The 21,362-nt window shown below is 40.8% G+C and overlaps 1 protein-coding gene across 1 annotated transcript in view; it reads right to left on the bottom strand.

Moving 5' to 3' along the window:
• Positions 1 to 17,201, bottom strand: part of SPCS2 (signal peptidase complex subunit 2) — a 29,980-nt gene extending 12,779 nt beyond the window's left edge. The window contains exons 1-2 of the mRNA XM_031936714.1: positions 17,049 to 17,201; positions 3,695 to 3,709 (exon numbers count right to left, since the gene is read on the bottom strand). Of these exons, the coding sequence (XP_031792574.1) occupies positions 3,695 to 3,709; positions 17,049 to 17,162 (129 nt within the window). The 5' untranslated portion in view covers positions 17,163 to 17,201. The remainder of the gene's footprint in view (positions 1 to 3,694; positions 3,710 to 17,048) is intronic.
• Positions 17,202 to 21,362: the final 4,161 nt, after the last annotated feature.

The following is a 21,362-nucleotide window of genomic DNA, read 5'->3' as shown; positions in this document are numbered from 1 at the left end:
CCCGGCTAGTTTTTTGTATTTTTTAGTAGAGACGGGGTTTCACCGTATTAGCCAGGATGGTCTCAATCTCCTGACCTCGTGATCCGCCCGTCTCGGCCTCCCAAAGTGCTGGGATTACAGGCTTGAGCCACCGCGCCCGGCCAATATTTACTCTTTGTCTTCTGATGTTGCAGAACTAAAAGACAAAACAGGCTATTCTGGGCACACTCCTATGGGGTAGCCCTGCAAGAAGCAGTTAAAAACAAGCAAACAAAAAAGACCAAACAATTAAAAATCAGGTTGAAGGAGATGAGGTAACCAGAGTCAGGTGGTACTCGTGTGATGTTGACATTGCCAGTCTCCACGCAAAGAATACAAAAACAACCCCAGAACCAGAATACATATATGGGCTGCAGAGACTGTAAGTGTAAACTTGCATATCCCACCTTCATTTTACCCAAATGTGAGTATAGAAAATTACTCTATTTATTCATTCTTTCCTTCTGTGACCACAAAACTCAGAAAATACAGACACATGAATTTACAGACACTAACAAAATGGGGAGGATCTCCTTTAATATCACTTTGTCAGCTAACAACTTTTATTGTTTTATCAGCATGTCTTAACTTTAAGACAGCAATTCCAGTATAGCCTGTTGGAAACAACACTAAATTTTAAATTACAAACCAAGTCCCAGACTCAGTCTCATCATGAGTTGAGTGGACAAACTCTGCTTCTATTTCTCTTATCTATAGAGGGTCTCAAAAAAAAAAAAAAAAAAAAAAAAAGAAAGTTTCTCAAACACTACTATTCAGAGGCAAATAATTCTCTCACTCACTGCTCATGTAGAAGTTCAAAATGTTACAGCACCTACGAATGCCAATTTAGCACCCTGAATTCAGCTTCCCACTTCTGGGAATATTTCTATAACTGAATACATGTGAAATGATATACAAGGCTACTCACTACAGCATTGTCTGTGATAGTGAAAAGCTGGAAGTAACTCGAATGCTCATTTACAAGGGGATTGGTTAAATAAACTACAGTACATCCAGATATCTTATCAGGGTAGAGAAATATGGGGAGGGGTAAGACTACTTATGTGTGCCTTTAAATTTTTTTAACTATGTGAATGTATTACATAGTAAAAAATTTTCTCAAATGCAAGTATTTAAGTAAATGTAGCTTAAGAGGAACAGGGTGCTACAAATAATCTGATAAACCTGTTTTTTTTTGTAGAACATTAATGGCCAACTCTTAATTTTTTAGATTAAGTGAACAAATATTATATTCCATAAAAATCACAAACCAGCAAGCAATCCAAAATTCATTTGGATTTAGAATGGATTATTTTATGGAAAGACAGAGAATGTCATATTTATCTTTCGGATTGAGCACAAATACAAAGATAATGCCTATAAGAAATAAAGAGATGGCAGTGGTGAGTACCTGCCGTCCCAGATACTTGGGAGGCTGAGGTGGGAGAACAGCTTGGGCCCAGGAGTTCCAGTCCAGCCTGGGCAATATAGTGAGAACTTGTCTCTGGAAAAAATAAATAAATAAATAAATATACAATAAAAAATAAAATAAGAAGTGGGATAAAAATAACTGTAAAGATTTTAAACAACTACAGAAATATAATTCATCAACCTTTTTTTTTTAACTGTGATTCTATGTATTATTATACAAAAGAGAAAACCCGTTCTGTGAAGTTTGTTGGGAGAAATAACATGAGCTAAAAATAGCCATACTTGAAGTGATTAAAAGTCAATCAAGTTTTTTTTTCCCTTGGTGCCTTGTAAAAGCAAGTATTTTTCTTCGAGAAAATTACTCATGGCAGCATACTGCAATATTGACTGCCATAGACTGCCAGCCTACAAATCAAACATGACATCTAATTTTAAAGATGCAAACTGAACCAAAAAGAAATTAGCAGGCTTTCTAGCTAGATAGCTCATTTACACTGTCAAGTAAATCCCTCTTTGAAGACATGCAAAAGAACCAACTTGTAGAGCCAAACCCACCATAGCATTTGAATTATTTGTGAAATAAAGTCAGAATAAAGTCATTTAAAAATTATGGGTCATTCAAAAACAGGAAAATCATATTCTCAGACACCTAGCCACACTTCACTGCCTGCATTGCATCACAGAAAAGAAACTTGCCTTTATAAGTCAGAAAATAATGTCTTAATAATTTGGGGGAATAAAATGCAGAAGCAGCCATTACAATGTATTGAAATAGCCTCAGCTCTAACTTCACTGCCTGGTACCTAGAAGCAATCTTCAGTAAGTGGAACAGAAACATTTCCAGTGAATTACGTGAAATCACAAGAAAGGTTATAATTTGACTTTACGGCAACATAGGCCATTTTGAACCTAATAGTATCTATGGTACAGTACAGAGAACCATCTGGAAAAAGGGGAGTTGCTATTAGGGGCTTATTTTTCTGATTATTATTTCTCATCATGCTCAAAAACTGCTCATCAACTAAAATGTATGCTGCTCCTCACGTTCTCTCTACTACTAATTCGGGTATTTTAGAAGCTTTTTTTTTTTTTGGCTCATTTTTGTCTTCCTCAACACTAAGTGCAAATTGCTTTCCTTTTGTAATAATAAAAAGAGAAAGCAAAAATTAGTTTATTTTATGTAGGACCTCACAGGATAAATTACAAAGAAGGGCAGTGTGCAGAAATAAGTGAACCTGGGCCCAAGACTGCCATCTTCGGCAAGGCTTGTTTGCAAAGTTGGCCCTTGGCTGGCATCTGACAAGCTGGCTGATAAAACAGTTCCCTACACTGATATAAATACATTCCCTCAGTGATAAGAATGGCTCACTGTGCCTCAACTGTTTGTATAAATGATGTGATTTATGTTGAACACCTTTCCTCCTGGAAATCTAGAAAAAATTAAAGTTCTTTATGTTGGCAGTATCCAAAATTTCAAAATGATAACCCTTACACAGGTCAATTTTCACCCACTGTAAAACTGCTATTGCCACTCATCTTTTTATTGCAGCACTAAGCAGACCCTCAATCCAGACACCAATGTCCTTCAGATTAGAAAACGAGACTTCAAAGAGGTTAAGTGACATACAACTAGTAAATGACAGCCAACAAAATTCTTTAGGGCTAAATTACAAATACATGTCTCATTATAAAACTGTCTCTTCTTCAGTGATATAAATTTATTTTTACTTGCCTTAATTCCTGAACTCAATCCCAAAGCAAACTGTGGCCTTATTCTTAAAGGTGTACTGTACTTCAAATCACAAGCTAACTGGTTTTGGCCAGGCGCAGTGGCTCACTCCTATAATCCCAGCACTTTGGGAGGCTGAGGCAGATGGATCGTTTGAGGTCAGGAGTTCGAGACCAGCCTGGCCAACATTGTGAAACCCTGTCTCTACTAAAAGTACACAACTTAGCCAGGCTAAGTAATCCCAGCTACTTGGGAGGCTGAGGAAAGAGAATTGCTTGACTCCGGGAGGCGGAGGTCACAGTGAGCTAAGATGGTGCCACTACACTCTAGCCTGGGTGAACAGAGGAAGACTCCATCTCAAAAAACAAACAAACCAACCAACAAACAAAAAACAAAAAACAAACTGACTAGATTTAGACTAAATACAAATGTATGCAGGCAAATGCTTTTTTTCCTCACCCAATAAGGTGAATCCTTATTATCCAAGGGAGAATGGAGTCAGGCTACTTTATTTTAATCCTCACTTTTCCACTTAATACTGGAAGGCATTGGGCAAATAATTTAACAGTTCTAAAGCCTTATTAGTTTGCTCAATTGTAAAATAAAGAGGGTGAAAGTATCTATTTCACAAGTTGGTATAAGAAGTAAATAGTGTAATTATAAACCATAGCACAGTGCACAGTACCTAGCAAGTACTTAATAAAAATTAGCTACTGTTGTTGCTATTAATGATATAAAACTATATAATACACTGCATCATGATTACCTGACTGTATGTATTATCTCCCTCACTGGGTAACAGGGACTACACACTTTTGTATTCTCAGGGCCTGGAACACAATATTCTTTCAATAGCTTTTTATTTTTTTTATGTCTAAATACTCATAAAGAAAAAAAGGGAAGAAAAAGATCTCTAAAATGTCTAAATTTAGACAGTCTAAATTTAGCAAATGCAGACATGCTCAAAATGATCTCGCTTGGTTCTTATTCACAAAATTTTTTTAAGGGATGGAGTGCAGACAGAAGGTATAATCATAGCTACCATTTCCTGAATGCCTAACATGTGCTATGTATGTGCTAAGTATTTTATATACACTACCTCACTTAATTTCCACAATAACTCTACAAGGTAAGAACAGTTAAAATCCTCCTTTCACAGATAACACTAAGGGTTTAAAAAATTTGCCAAAGATGAAAGATAGAAAGTTGTAAAGCCAGGACTCAAAACCCACGCTCTCTCACTATTCTACACTGCTTTCTCATGAAGAGAAAGGAAAGGAATTATTAGCCATCAAAAATACAAAAGAACAGGAAGCAAAGAGTTCCCTGAAGTGACAGCTATACAATATATCTTGATTCCTAACAAGCTCTAGTTAATAACATTTTAAAAACCTAAAAAAAAAAAAAAAAAAGATGTTAATCTGAATAGGACCACAAAACTTACAGGGTATCAAAAATGTTGAATCTCCCCACTCAATGTAAAACCAACTGCAATTTGGCTGAAAACAGAGCTCAAAAAGTACTATTTTAAAGAAATTACTCCTCTACACTACCTACTGAAGAGATAAAGACAACTTTTTTTTTTTTTTTTTTTTTTTTGGGAGACAGAGTCTTGCTCTGTCGCCCAGGCTGAGTGCAGTGGCATGATCTCAGCTCACTGCAACCTCTGCCTCCTGGGTTCAAGCAATTCTCATGCCTCAGCCTCCCAAGTAGCTGGGATTACAGGCATGTGTCATCACACCAGGCTAATTTTTTGTATTTTTTAATAGACATGGGGTTTCACCATGTTGGCCAGGCTAGTCTTGAACTCCTGGCCTCAAGTGATCCACGTACCCCAGCCTCCCAAAGTGCCACCACATCCGGCCAAGATAAAGACAACTTTTATCAAACTAACATACCTGATGCCAGAGCTGGCTGGCTAACTAGTTAAAAGAAAACAGGCATTTGATAGCTTTCATAGAACACTATGAAGAATCATTTCAGTTACGTTTCTCCACTGCAATTTGAATAACAAAAAATTCTACGAAGACATTTCACTGAAGGTATGGCATCAGGAACTCCGTAAGTGATTAGGCAGGATATTAAACACAACTCAGGTCTGAAGGATATGCAGTCAATGCAGGAAGGCATTTTCCAAATTAACTCATTTGAGGGAATACAGCCTTCTGTTCCCCATGCGTCACCAGGCTTAAAGGGATAGGGTGGGATCAAAAAAAGAGACAAAATAAGCCATGCACAGTGGCTCACGTTCATAACTTCAGCACTTTGGGAGGCCAAGGAGGAAGGATTGCTTGAGTTCAGGAGTCTGAGATCAGCCTGGGCAACACAGCAAGACCCTATATCTAAAAAAAAAAAATTTAACTAAAAAAATTAGCCAGGCATGGTGGTGCCCACCTACAGTCCCAGGTACTTGGGAGACTGAGGCAGGAGGATGGCTTGAGCCCAGGAGGTGTAGGCTGCAGTGGGCCGTGATTGTGCCACTGCACTCCAACCTGGACAATGGAGTGAGACTCCATCTCAAAAACCGAAAGGACAAAATCCTTGGCCATTAGGATATGTCCAACAAAACAAAATTGTTTTGAGTATGACAGCATGAACACCTTCAATTTTCTTATTTTAATAACAGTGAAAAGAGAAGTTACGCAGTGATATAAAAGACCTGAGTGGATTGCTTCATAAAGTTCCCTGGCTTGATAATAGGACTCAAAGGATTCCTCAATTCACACTGGAGAGATGAAGAATTACCGGGGTGAGAGTGGTGTCAATAGTGACCCTGTTCTGATTTAGACAGAATTGAGCATGGCTTTAAGAAAAATAAACTTTTTCTCTCCTTTATCCCAGTTTAGAAAGTAGACAGAAGCTGCAAAGGGGGAAAGTAGCAGGAGATGAGGCATCTGAGAGAAACCATTTCCTAGTTATTAGGCTAAGAAACTTGAATTTTATTCTGAAGCAGGCAATGGAGAGTATTTTTAGTAGGGGAATAACAATCAAATTTTTTTTTTTTTTTAAAGTCATTTTAGTGGCAACCTGGCAGATGATCTGGAGAGTAGTAACACTGGACATAGAGATGCAGATGGAGCCTGATGTAAGTGCAGAGCCTCAATGCTCAATAGAGCAGCAGTAGGAAGAATGAAAGGGAGTATTTCTGAGGTAGAATTGGCAGGACTTAGTAACAGACTAGTTATAAGGAACATGAAAGAGATGAGACAGAGATGACCACCTACTAGAATTAGGGCTTGGATGACTTGTTGGAGCCATTATGTCATTTTCCAAGAAGGAGGAAAGATTAGGGCTTGGATGACTTGTGGAGCCATTATTATGTCATTTTCCAAGAAGGATGAAAGAGGATACCCATTTGTATATGTGGAGTTCTAAACTAAAATAAGGAGATAATAAAAACTGATGGCAAATTCAGAAGCTGAGATTACAATTTCAGTTGGAAATATATATGTGACCATATCCCCCCACACACATATTTGGCAAGAAAAGAAAATGTTCAGTTTGGGGAGAAAATGATGTCTATCTTAAGAATGTGCACTGTCATCTAATTTAAATCCCAATTCAGCAAAAACATGGTATCTCAAAGAGATTATGCTCTTAGCAACACACTGAATCTTCAATTTCAATCTGTTTTTTATAAAAATGGTCAAGATACACTGCAAAGAAAATTACTAGCTTAACAGTGCTTATTACTGACTGCATTCATCACTGGAGTTAGAAGTTAGGAAATTAGCATGTGTTAATTAAATTATGAGCATGCACATTAGTGACAACCCCAGAGAAACTGATTCTTAGGTTTTATATTGCCTTCTCTACTCCACCACAAACTGCATTTAGCTGTGACAGGGCTGCTTCTACATCAACTCAGCCCATGATAGAGAAGCCTACATGACTACAGCTCTTTGAGGGCCAGGTCACTGGATCCATGACTTAAAATCCTACCACTGAACCCAGAAAGTGAAAAGAGCTTAAAGTTAAAACAACTTGATTCAGCATATTAATCAGCAATGCTCCGACAATGAAGCATTTTTTCTACCAGCAAACTGAAATGTAGTCAACAATCCTTTCAATACTAGCAACTAAAATCTTCTAAAGTCTGACTGAATTGTTGGCATAATCAACCAATATAAATTTCTTACCTTTGCAATGGGTAGACAAGAAATTAGATACAAAAAAAAAAATGGTCTTTAAAATTATGTTAAGGAAAATCCTATACTTAACAATGAATTATAAACTATGCTAAGTGCTAAATGGTAAGAAGTAGACATAGAGGGGCAAGGGCACACTACAGGTTCAAGGATCTGCATAAAAGATTCTGGATAAAATGTTACCTATTACCTCAGGGATATCAATCTGCAGCAAAGCTGACTGGGGAGGGTTGGAAGACAGAGGGATGTTGCCAAGGAAGACCTGAATTAAGGCACGAAGACTGGCTAGGAATGTACTACATTGATACGGATGTGTGATGACTCCTTATTCTAGAAAGGTAACAGATCACATACTCCATTTAAGAATTACAAGCAATCAGTTCTGAAAAATGCAGCTGAGTGCAAATTCAGGCATAGGACCACACAGCTGTTTCATCTGATATCCATCTCCTACTGCCTAGAAAAATAGTAACTGTTATATGACTCTTCTAGGTTTCTTTTTCTTTTTAAGGAAACTGCCAAGTCTCTCAATAGCAATTCATTCCAGTGTTGGACAATCTTTTAAAAGAAAAAAAAAAAATTTTTAAACACAACCTTTTTGGCAATTACACTTCTTTATTTTCTTTAAATTAATATTGAATGGCTGCTTGCTATGTGCCAAGCACTGTTCTAGCCACTAGGGATATAGTTATAAACAAGACAAATTCTGCACTCGTAGAGCTTCTTCTTGTATGGAACATAAAGAATAAGTAAACAAATATGCATATAATTCCAGGTTGTAAAAAAGATTATACAGAAAAATGCAATAGAGTTTTTAAAAATACTAAAAAATAGTGAGGGAAAATAGTTAACATCTGAGCAGAGCTGAATAAAGGAGTAACCCATGAGAAAATCTGGAGTGCCCTAGTGAAAACAGAACACCAAAATCCCCCAAGCTTAATGTGTTTGAGGAACAGCAGAAAAGCCAGGGTTTCCAGAGTCAGTAACTCAAGTAGAAACTGACAGATGAGGATGACAGAAACAGGCAGGATCAAGAACATGTAGTGTAGGGTCCAGTCCCACAGGGTCGGTGGGTTTCTCCCCATGTGCAGAGACGAGAGATTGTAGGAATAAAGACGAAAGACAAAGAGATAAAAGAAAAGACAGTTGGGCCCAGGGGACCACTACCACCAAGATGCGGAGACCGGTAGTGGCCCCAAATGCCAGGCTGCGCTGATATTTATTGGATACAAGACAAAGGGGCAGGGTAAGGAGAGTGAGCCATCTCTAATAATTGACAAGGTCACATGAGTCATGTGTCCACTAGACAGGGGGCCCTGGCAGCCGAGGCAGAGAGAAAGAGAGGAGAATAAGAGAGACAGCTTACGCCATTATTTCTGCATATCAGGGACTTTTAGTACTTTCACTAATTTGTTACTACTGTCTAAAAGGCAGAACTGGGTGTACAGGATGGAACATGAAGATGGACTAGGAGCGTGACCACTGAAGCACAGCATCACAGGGAGATGGTTAGGCCTCCGGATAACTGCAAGAGGTGGAGGAGCACAGTCTTCTCCAAACTCCTCCGGGGAAAGGCAGACTCCCTTTCCTGGTCTGCTAAGTAGCAGGTGTTTTTCCTTGACACTGATGCTACCGCTAGACCATGGTCTGCTTGGCAACAGGCGTCTTCCCAGACACTGGCGTTACCGCTAGACCAAGGAGCCCTCTGGTGGTCCTTCCGGGCATAACAGAAGGCTTGCACTCCTGTCTTCTGGTTACTTCTCACCGTGTCCCTTCAGCTCCTATCCTTGTACGGCCTAGTTTTTCCTAGGTCATGATTGTAAAGCGAGGATTATTATAATATTGGAGTAAAGAGTAATTGCTACAAACTAATGATTAATGATATTCATATATAATCATCTATTTTATATCTAGTATAACTATTCTTATTTTATATATTTTATTATACTGGAATAGTTCATGCCCTCAGTCTCTTGCCTCGGCACCTGGGTGGCTTGCTGCCCACAATGTAGGGGCTACAAAATAGGCCACAATTAGGGGTGTGGATTTTAGTTAATTGAGATGGGAAGTTACTGGAGATATTTCAGCAAGAGACTGAGTGATCCATGTTTTAAAACATCAGTCTAGCTGCTCTGTGGAGAACAAAATGTAAGGGAGCCAAGCACAGAAGCTGGAAGATCAGTTGAAACGGTTACTACAGCTGTCTAGGTAGGAGTAGTCAGATTCTGGATGTACAGCCAGGAAAATACAACGATGGGATGGCTGTGAAGTACAAGGCAAAGAGAAGAATCAAGGGTAACTCTCAGGTTTTTGTTTGAATAAATTAGATGAATGGAGGTGTCTAACTGAAATGAGGAAGACTGAGAGAGAAGCACTTTGAGGGGTAAGCAGAAATCAGGAGACTGGCTCTGGCTATTGATGCCTGATATACATTTAAGTGGAGATGATAAGCAGGCAGTTGGACATAAAAGTCTGGGGTTTATAGGAAAGGTCCAGGTTGAGAATATAAATGTAGAAGTCAGCAACTTCTACATGTTATTCAAGCCACGACATTGGGTATCACCTTGGGATGAGGGTAGACAGAGGAGAGGGCCAGGGGTAATAAGCTCAGGGACTGGCAATATTTACACAGGTCAGGAAGAAGACCAAAGAATAATGAAGACAACAGAGACTAGTTGACAGAGGAGGAAAATTGGGGGCAAACGGTGTCCTAGAAGCCAAGTAAAGAAAATATTTCAAGAAGAAAGAAGTGATCAATAAGTCAAATGCTACTGAAAGGCTAAGTAATATAAAAAACTATTGAAATTTGATAAGAGATCAGAGCAGAGAAACGGTGCTGGCAATAGCTGAAAAAGGTACCTTGGCAGGCAGATTATAAATATATAGTATATATATATATACCATTACTTTAATTATTAATTCAAAGACTCACTAAATATATGTATGTATATATACTATATATACACATATATAATATATATAGTCTTTTAATTAGTAATTAAGTAATAGTACAAAAGTAATCAGTGTCTGTGATACCACTGTGTTACATGATACATAGTTTAAAAAAACAAATAATCTGAAACTTTAAGGGTTACTCCATGAAAGACAAAAATAAGTTTCTAAAATTGTGATACAATTCACACACTATAAAATTCACTATTTAAAAATATGCCAATTCAGGGGTTCTTAGTATACTCACAAGGTTATACAACCATCACCACTATCTAATTCTAGAATATATGCATACCCTCAAAAAGAAACTCCATACCCATAAGCAGTCACATCTTATTCCTGTCCCCTATCCCCTGGCAGCCAACAATCTACTTTCTGTCTCTATGGATTTGCCTATTCTGGACATTTCAAACAAATGCAGTCATACTATATATGGCCTTTTGTGATTGGCTTCTTTCACTTAGCACATTTTCAAGATTCATCCCTATCGTAGTATGTATCAATACTTTATTCTTTTTTTTTTTTTTTTTTTGTTGAGACGAAGTCTCGCTCTATCACCCAGGCTGGAGTGCAGTGGCCGGATCTCAGCTCACTGCAAGCTCCGCCTCCCGGGTTCCTGCCATTCTCCTGCCTCAGCCTCCTGAGTAGCTGGGACTACAGGCGCCCGCCACCTCGCCCGGCTAGATTTTTGTATTTTTTTAGTAGAGACGGGGTTTCACTGTGTTAGCCAGGATGGTCTCGATCTCCTGACCTTGTGATCCGCCCGTCTCGGCCTCCCAAAGTGCTGGGATTACAGGCTTGAGCCACCGCGCCCGGCTCAATACTTTATTCTAACAGTCAAATTATATTCCATTGTATAGATATATCACATTGTGTTTATCCATTCATCAGCTGACAGACTGTTTCTACCTTTAGGCCATTATGATAACTGTGTTATGAACATTTGTGTGCCAAGATTTCCCGTGGACACACATTTTCAATTCTCTTGGGTATATACCTAGGCGTGGCATTGCTGGGTCATATGGTTAACTTTACGTTGAATTTTCTGAGGAACTGTCAAACTGTTTCCAAGAGTGCCACCACATTTTACATCCGTTAGCGATATATGAACATTCTGATTTCTCCGTATTTACACCAAAACAGGTTATTTTCCTTTTTTCCCCCTTTATTATAGCAATCTTAGTGGACGTGAAGTGGTTTCTCATTGTTGTTTTACTTTGCATTTCTCTAATGACTGATGATGTTGTGTATCTTTCCATGTGCTACAGGCTATTTGTACATCTTCTACGGAGAAATGTCTATTTACATCTTTTGCCCTTTTAAAAACTAGGTTGCTGTCTTTTTATTACTGAGTTGTAAAATTCTTTATATAGTCTAGATGCTAGACGCTTATCAGATATATGATTTGAAAACGTTTTCTCTCATTCTGCGGATTTCTTTTTTCACTTTCTTGATAGTGGTCTTTGACACACACATACTTTTTATTTTGAGGAAATAAAAAATAATGAATTTTGAGATCCTAATAGGATCAGTTTGCAAAACAGTATTAAAAGGCCAGCACCTTGTTTCATTAAACAAACACATACAATTATAGTAATGTCATAAAACCGTTCATCTTCCTTGTCAAAGCTAGGTAACAGGGCACAAGCATATCATCTGGAAGTCTGGCAAGCTAAGGTATCTTCCAGTAGAGTAAAAGAGGAGACACCTAAGGACATGTGATTGGTAGGTGACAAAGCCAAAGCTACAGCCTAGGTCTTTCACCTCACAACAGATGTTCATCCCACTACTATGTTAGCTAGCACATTAGTTAGCACAAGACACACTGTGGTATGGGAAGCAATGTGCTGAGTAAAGAAAGAGCACTGGATTAAGTACTGGGGAAGCCAGGTTCTGTAAGTGTTACTAATTCACTGTGTGGTCTTGGGCAAGTTGCATTGCTTGTGTCCATGTCTACAAAATGAGGCTGAAGCATCAGATGAGTTTCAGGGTCTCTTTATTAAAAACATTTTAAAGAAACCACCATTAAGCAGAATAGCTTTTAAAAACAAAACAAAAACCTTAAAATGTCAGAACCAGAAGAGACTTAAAAAAATCATTTAAGCCAGTAGTTCTCAACCTGGAAGTAACTGTTAAAATGCAGAGGTAATAGAGACATGTGAAGAAAAATGCAGATATTCAGGCCTAAGAAAAGGTCCAAAAATCTGTTAATTTTAACTAATTCTCAAAGGAGTCTGATGTAAACAGATTAAAGCTGTTCTTTACGATCAGGCTGACAGCCTAGCCAGGAGACAGAAATCCAGGTATAAGGCTAAAAGGGTCCAGACAATAGCTTCTGGAAAGCATGGTTTAACACCACATATCAACTTTAATAGCCAAAACAAATTAAGCAAGCAGCTTTTCTTTATAACTGCCAGGCAGAAGAAAATGCTTTGATGTATTCGGGGCAAAATAACACACTGCAATGATCTAAGTCAAGTTATTCTGTGATGGAGGCGGAAAGATTATATTTGCATACTTATTTTTAAGATCAGGAAACAAGAATTGCTGTGTTCTTAAAGTCGGTTTCGTAAGAGTAGAAATTCACATCTGCTTAGGGAAAACTAGGAGCATATTTGCATCTCTTTATTGCACTTCTTTATGGCAAGTAAAACTACAGCTGCAGAAATAAAATAAAAACCCTCCCCGCCAAAATCAAGACACATCAAATTAAATAAATTATATTAGGCTAGGTGTAGTGGTGCACACTTGTAAACCCCGCACTTTGGGAGGTCAAGGCCGTTGGATCACCTGAGGTCAGGAGTTCGAGACCAGCCTGGCCAACACAGTGAAACCCTGTCTCTACTGAATATACAAAAATTAGCTGGGCATGGAGGCATATGCCTGTAATCGCAGCTACTGGAGAGACTGAGGCAGGAGAATTGCTTGAACCTGGGAGGTGGGGGTTGCAGTGAGTAGAGATTGCGACAAATTGAGACTCTGTCTTAAAAAAAAAAAAAAAGAAATTATATTAAAGGTAATGGCCTCATTCCCACAAAGCAAAAGTCTATTAGTTCAGATCCTGCTCCAGAGAATAACACTTTATTCCCCAAGTTCTCTCCCACAGTACCCTCAGTCTTCAAACAATGAGAGGCACCATCCTCTAAAGCTGATTCTGAAGACTGAGGTGACAGATCTCAAGTTGTTTCTGTGCGAAATTCAATGCTAAAAGTACTTATCCTGTGTTGATCACTATAGAGAAGCACTCACAGGAAAATGGGCAAATACAAATTGGTGAAATAATACAAGATAGTATGTCATATTAAGTGACAGTTTAATTCCCATGTGCAGTGTAAGTGCTAGAGGAATTCAGAGAGGGAACAGTTCAATGTAAGGCTGAAAATCAAGTTTTCCAAGAAAAAGCACTCAAGCAGCTCTTGACTATTTTGTCTCTTCCGTCCCTCACTTATTGGATAAATCTTTCAAGCACTCTTTTGTGAGACCTTTTATCTATTTCTGCTACTCATGTTGGGGTTCTCATCACCTTGTCATTCTATTTTTACCATAGACAGCCCCGCACAAAGAACATTTACTTCTAGTAGATTCCAAAGGACGGGGAACAGAGCTGGGTGCGGTGGCTCATGTCTGTAATTTCAGTACTTTTGGGAGGCTGAGGTGGGCAGATCACTTGAGGCCAGGGGTTCAAGATTAGTCTAGGCAACACAGTGAGACCTTGTCTCTACCCAAAAAAAAGTAAAATAAAAAGGGCAGAGGAAACCAAACAAAAAAACCCAAAGAACATTTACCAGCACTATACAATGTGATCCTTACTATAACACGTATGAATGCCCACAGTATTGACATAAGGAAATTTCAATTCAGCAATATCACACAACTTATCCAAGGTCATGTGGCTTTTATTAGGTAGGTGCAAAAGTTATCGTGGTTTTTGCCATTACTTTCAATGGCAAAAACAGCAATTACTTTTGCACCAACCTAATAACATGCTGCACTAAAACTCAAATTTGTCTCTTTTTATTATATATTATACACTACTGTGTATATGGCCTTATTAAGAAGTCTTCTAATTTCTCTCTCTCCAAACCATCTGACTAGTTTTCCTAAAAACCACTTTACACAGTCTCAAAACCCTTCAACAGCTTTCTTCTCCTACTTCAAGCAATCCATGGCCTCCCTAACCGGATTCTATCTACTTGTCACTACAGTTCCTTTAGAGAGCCTTCTAGTCAACTCAATAACTGAGAAACATTAAACACCATCATATACGTTCACCCAAGGAGACTTTTTTACCTGGCATGTCTTTCCTTCCTCCCCCCAAATAAGGTGCCAGTTCCACTCTCAGGAATGAGGCCTTTCCTTGAGGCTCTTACTCTTCTTTTTTTTTTTTTTCCGAGATGGATTTCCCTCTCATTGCCCAGGCTGGAGTGCAATGGCGTGATCTTGGCTCACTGCAACCTCCACCTCCCAGGTTCAAGCGGTTCTCCTGCCTCAGCCTCCCAAGTAGCTGGGATTACAGGCATGCGCCACCATGCTCGGCTAATTTTTAGTAGAGACAGGGTTTCTCCATGTTGGTCTGGCTGGTCTTGAACTTCCGGCCTCAGGTGACCCGCCTGCCTTGGCCTCCCAAAGAGCTGGGATTACAGGTGTGAGCCACCATGCCTGGCCGAGGCTCTTACTCTTATCAATAAGCTTGCAGGGATCACTCTCTCTCTCATTTGAACTTCTCTAACAAGCACACACTTGCACAAATATACCATATACTTCCTTAAATAGATTCAATTACCCCATCTTCTATATTCAGCAGTTCTGAGTGCTCTCTGATATTAGGATTCTTGATTTACTCCTCCACCATCACACATTTGTACTGGACACTACAGGTAATGGAGATCATTAACGTGTACTGTCTTACTTGGTTCTTCCCAAAACCCCGTGATACAGGTGCCAGAGATTCTAAAATTCCAAATGAAGAAACGTTAATTGACTTGCCAGTCTTCATACTGTTTGCAAGTAGCAGAAATACTTCAAAGCTGAAATCTTACGATCCCCAAATCCAGATTCTTTCAATAACACAATGGTGCCATATGCACTATTCCATAATAATAGTATTCCATACTGCCTTAGCAGAATGCCCATGGACTTAATGTTTGCTGATGATAATCCCACTGCAAGGAAGAGCAAGAGCAGTTAGTGGGCCAGGTAAGCCCAGGTTGTGAGGTGCTTACCCAGGAAGAGGGAAGGATTTGTGTACACAAATGACCATCAATTCCCCATACTCTCATGTCTTGAAGCAATTTACCATCCCAACCTCCAGAATATGTTTCTGTATCTTAAGGTTTGAGTGTGAGGCCAGGTGCATGGTGACTCATACCTGTAATCCCAGCACTTTGGGGAGCTGAGATGGGAGGATCAGTTGAGGCCCAGGAATTTGACACCAGCCAGGGCAACACAGTAAGACCCTGACTCTACAGAAGAGTTAAAAGCAAAAAAATTAGCCAGGCGTGGTGGTGCACATTTGCAGCCCCAACTACTCAGGAGGCTGGGGTGGGAAGATCACCTGAGCCTCGGAGTTCAAGGCTGCAGTGAGCTAAGATCCATTCTGGGCAATGGAGTGAGACCCCTCACAAGAGAAGTGTGTGAGAACCATGTCTTTCAAAACCAATGACACTCAAAGAGACAAGTAAAAAGACCTGGATCTGAACCCCTTAACATAATCAAGTTTTCATTTCTTAAGCACCTACCATGTGTTATGCAAAGGGAAGTCTGAAAGCTGTTTTCAATTAAATTCAAAACTCCTGTTTACTATAGTAAAGACACCATGCTTAACAATTCTCATCAAACCAGCCCAAGGCCCTACAATGAGAGAACTGGAAGGGAATTTAGGGTTAAGTCCCTCATTTTAAGACTAAATCTCTCACTTTGCAGATGAGCAAATAGACATAGAGAGAGCAAGCATATTTCAAGGTCACAAAGCTAATTAGAGGCAAAATCAACACTAGGACGAAGTTCTCCATCCATCTGTTTCTTCCAAGATGCTGTGCAAAGAGCAAGAAGGGCCAACCCAGGGACAGTTTTCCTTTTTTTCTTTTCTTTTAAGCCCTTGTTGCTAGGACTGCAGTTAAAAAAAAAAAAAATGGATGAGCAGAGGAGGAAAGGGACAAGCGTGAGCGGGCAGCAGTGCACTTGGTAGCAAACAGGGAGGTAGAGGGGAGAGAGGAGAGGGCGGGGAAAAACAACAGAAAGAAAGAAAAATCTTAAAAGCTTCTTGTCAGCCCAGTAGAAGAGTCAATACTCAAATATTTTAAGTATTCGCCTATCATGATAAAATGCCTAAAAACTTAAGTAAGCAAAAGGATAAGAAGCACTTTGGAATCTGTAGCAGCACGCAAGGGTGATGTGGTAGGGAGTTTCGAGGATATCGATTCTTGAATCCTTGGGCTTCGGTTTTCAGTGTCTGTGAAATGGGCACTGGTAACAGTGCACCCAGCACCCCAGGGGAAAAGCGAGGGACACGATTAAGTATAGAAAGAACCAAATTACCGAAAAAGCTGTGGTGGCCACTTGCGAGAAGCGAAGAAGTCCTAAAGAGGAGAGGGTCCAGGTTTGAAGTGTGATGAGGGCAGGCTACAAGCGTGCGTAGGGCTGTCATAGCGGTCACACAAGGGCTCCCCTCAAAAGGCCGTAGAAAATAAGGGAGACGGGGATGGGAAGGTGGGCTCGCCGCCTCCCAGGCCTCCCCGGGATTCAACTTTTCCCAAGAACCGGCTCCTCACCTTATCCAACAAGCCGCTACGGCCACTGCCTGTCCCGCAGTTGGAACCACCGCCAGCCCCACTATTGCCTCCGAGACCACCGCTTCTCCCGCCCTGTGTAGCTGCCGCCGCCATGTTGTGCGCCTCTGCGTCTCCCTCCCCTCCGACTTGTCTGAAGCCGATTGGCTAGAGCTGACAGCGTGACGCGCCGCGCGGAGTCAATCGGGATCCGTAGTTTGGGGCTTGCTGGCGCGAGGTAGTCAGAGGACGTGGCCGCGGGGCTTGCTGGGACTTGTAGTTAGACGTCCTGGCTGTCGGTTGCCGCCTACACTGTCTGTCGTCGCGTCGCGGTTACTAAGGCGTGGGAAAGGTAGCGGCAGGCACCACCGTGGAGCGGCTCCGAGATCCCCGGGAGGGTCGCAGGCGCGCATTCCTCCTGACTGGGACTTCGCCTCCGCAGACCCATCGGAGGCTGAAGCGACGCCGGAGGCAGGTGCGACTAAAAACTTAAGTTTCCGAGTTTGTCTTGAGAAGGCCCAGGTGTGGAGTTTCCGAAGGAGTGGGCAGGAGCCCGTCCTTCATCCTTTTCTAGCCTGGTTGTGGCACTTACTGATTATTTTCTCAAGCAGCTGTCATTTTAGCTGTTAGTAATGTTTTCGTGTTACGGAGAACTCACATTTACTGAGTGCCTAGTGTCTGCCAGGCAGTATCTTATGTGCACTTCCAGCCATTCTCTCTCTCACTGAGTCCCGCAACATCCCTGTTAGGTGAGGAGGAAACTAAAGAACCTACCCAAAGCCAGATAGCATGTATCTGAACTCGGTTTTCAAGCCGGCATTAAAAAAATCAATATATATCCCTTCTGACACTCTGCGTTTACAGTTTTAGGATGTAGTAGGAGTCTACATTTTAATTAATAATTTTTTTCACAAATATATATTGAGCACCAATATTGTACTGACGGATACAAGGTATCAAGATAGACCTGGTTGCTACTCTGGTGGAACTCCTACTCCATGACAGAGTTATCAAATAGCAGAATTGTATTATACTATGCTCTGTTAGATTGTATTGTTTTTTAATTCCTATATATCCCCCATAAGCATCTAAATAATTAAATAATTTTGAGTCGCTTACTATGTAGCAGGCCCTATTCTAGTCACCAGGGATATGTTCCTGAATAAAATAGACAAAAACTTGTCTTGTGGAAGCCAAAATTCATGTGAAAATAATTATTATCTAGGCCGGGCATGGTGGCTCACGTTTGTAATCCCAGCCGAGGCGGGCGGATCACCTGAGGTCAGGAGTTTAAGACCAGCATAGCCAACATGGTGAAACCCCGTCTCTATGAAAAATACAAAAATTAGCTGGGTGTGGTAGCAGGCGCCTATAATCCCAGCTACTTGGGAGGCTGAGGCAGGAGAATTGCTTGAATCTGGGAGGCAGAGGTTGCAGTGAGCTGAGATCAGAAAGAAAAGAAAATAATTATCAGTAAATAACTAAATTATTACTAAAAAGAAAATAATTTTCACTATATAACCATAACATAAGATGACATTTCATTACCTCTCTGAAGCAATCCCTGGACACTCTAGTCAGATGCCGCTGTAGCTTGTTGCCATTTATCTTTTACAACTTCTTATTTTTCTTTTATTTAAAAGAAAATGAGATGATATACCATTGCCCTAGTCACTTTTTTTTTTTGAGACAGAGTCTCTCACTCTGTCACCCAGGCTGGAGTGCAGTGGTGGGATCTTGGCTCACTGCAACCTCCGCCTCCTAAGTTCAAGCAGTTCTTGTGCCTCAGTCTCCCAAGCTGTAGTCTCTGTAGCTGGCACTACAGACACATGCCACCATGCCTGGCCAATTTTTGTATTTGTAGTAGAGAAAGGATTTTGCCATGTTGGACAGCCTAGTCTTGAATTCATGACCTCAAGTGATCCATCTGCTTCGGCCTCCCAAAGTGTTGGGATTACAGGTACAAACCACTGTGCCAGGCCAACTTCTCATCTTTCAAGATCCAGCTCTAATGCCACCTACCCTGTGAAACTATCCCTGATACTTGCTGCTTCTTTCTTCACCCACTGCATGAAGTGCTCCTGTGGCATTTTGTTCATGGGTTGGGTTAGTTCAATTAACACTCATTGAGACTCTTCCTTCAGTAAACCAGGTCCTGTGTAAGATGCAGGATAAAGAGGTAAGTAGGACCCAGGCCTGACCTGATCTTGGAGATACTCACAGCCTGGTAGTGAGGTGGGGAACAGACAAGGAAGCAGGCATTATATTACAGTGTGGTATAGTGCCTGTATTAGTCCATTTTCACACTGCTATAAAGAACTGTCCAAGACTGGGTAATTTATAAAGGAAAGAGGTTTAATTGAGTCAACATGGGTTCTTTTCTATTTCCCTAAGTATTGACTGGTCTGAGAAATAAAGGGAAAGAGTACAAAAGAGAGAAATTTTAAAACTGGATATCCGAGGGAGACATCACATGTCGGCAGATTCTGTGATGCTCCCTAAGCCTTAAAACCAACAAGTTTTTTATTAGCGATTTTCAAAAGGGGAGGGAGTGTACGAATAGGGTGTAGGTCACAGAGATCACATGCTTCACAAAGTAATAAAATATCACAAAGCAAATGGAGGCAGGGCAAGATCACAGGACCACAGGGTGGGGCAAAATTAAAATTGTTAATGAAGTTTTGGGCATGCATTGTCATTGATAATATGTTTATCAGGAGACAGGGTTTGAGAGCAGATAACCAGTCTGACCAAACTTGATTAGGCAGGAATTTCCTCATCCTAATAAGCCTGGGAGTGCTACGGGAGACCAGGGCTTATTTCATCCCTTTGTCTACTATCGTAAAAGACAGCCATCCCCAAAGTGGCCATTTTAGAGGCCTCCCCTCAGGGACGCATTCTCTTTCTCAGGGATGTTCCTTGCTTAGAAAAAGAATTAAGTGATAGTTCTCCTATTTGCTTTTGAAAGAAGAGAAATATGGCTCTGTTCCGCTTGGCTCACAGGCAGTCAGAGTTTAACGTTATCTCCCTTGTTCCCTGAACATTGCTGTCATTCTGTTCTTTTTTCAAGGTGCCCAGATTTCATCTTGTTCAAACACATATGCTCTACAATTTGTGCAGTTAACACAATCATCACAGGGTCCTGAGGCGACATACATCCTCCTCAGCTTATGAAGATGACAGGATTAAGAGATTAAAGACAGGCATAGGAAATCACAGGGGTATTGATTGGGGAAGTGATAAGTGTCCATGAAATCTTCACAATTTATTTTCAGAGATTGCAGTAAAGACAGCCATAAGAAATTATAAGAGTATTCATTTGGGGAACTAATAAATGTCCATGAAATCTTCACAATTTATGTTCTTCTATCATAGCCTCAGCCAGTCCCTCCATTTGGGGTCCCTGACTTCCTGCAACAAACTCACAGTTCCGCATGGCTGGAGAGGCCTCAGGAAATTTACAATCATGGCAGAAAGGGAAGAGGCAGGTCTTACATGGTGGCAAGCAAGAGAGGGCAAGAGTGTGAAGGAGGAACGGTCAGACAGTTATAAACCCATCAGATCTCGTGAGAGCTCACTCACTATCATGAGAACAGCATGGGGGACCACCTCCATGATCCAGTCACTTCCTACCAGGTGTCTTCCTCAACACGTGGGGATTATGGAGATTATGGTGGTTACAGTTCAAGATGAAATTTGGGTGGGGACACAAAGCCCAACCATGTTAGTGCCTCCATTAAGAAGTGGGCTTGATGGCTGGACAAGGGGGCTCACACGTGTAATCCCAACACTTTGGGAGGCTGAGTTGGGAGTTTGAGGCAGCCTGGGCAACATGGTGAAAACCCATCTCTATCAAAAATACAGAAATTTAGCTGGGCATGGTAGCACACATCTGTGGTCCAGCTACTTGGGAGGCTAAGGTGGGAGGATTGCTTGAGTCTGGGAGGTGGAGGTTGCAGTGAGCTGAGATCATGCCACTGCACTCCAGTCTGGGTAACAGAGTGAGACCTTGTCTCAAGAAAAAAAGAAAAAAAAAAGTAGGCCTGAGGAGACTCAACCTAAGGACAGGGAGATACAGGAAAGCTAATCTGTATGTAGCCAGGCAAGGAAGAGGGGCAGAAATGTGATAGGCCAAAGGAATGGAACAAGCAAAAATATGCGTTACTGCGTGTGTGTGTGTGTGTGTGTGTGTGTGTGTGAGTGAGAGAGAGAGAGAGAGAGACAGAGAGAGAGAGAGTCAGGGAGACAGGGAGAAAGAGAGAACGTTTGTTTTGGAGGAAGCACTACAGCCAGATTGGCATTAGTTGTGTCAAGTTT

This window comes from Piliocolobus tephrosceles, chromosome 13, assembly GCF_002776525.5.
Source record: "Piliocolobus tephrosceles isolate RC106 chromosome 13, ASM277652v3, whole genome shotgun sequence".
NCBI lineage: Eukaryota > Metazoa > Chordata > Mammalia > Primates > Cercopithecidae > Piliocolobus > Piliocolobus tephrosceles.
Note: the sequence above shows the minus strand (reverse complement) of the source record. Positions and strands in the feature narration are given on the sequence as shown.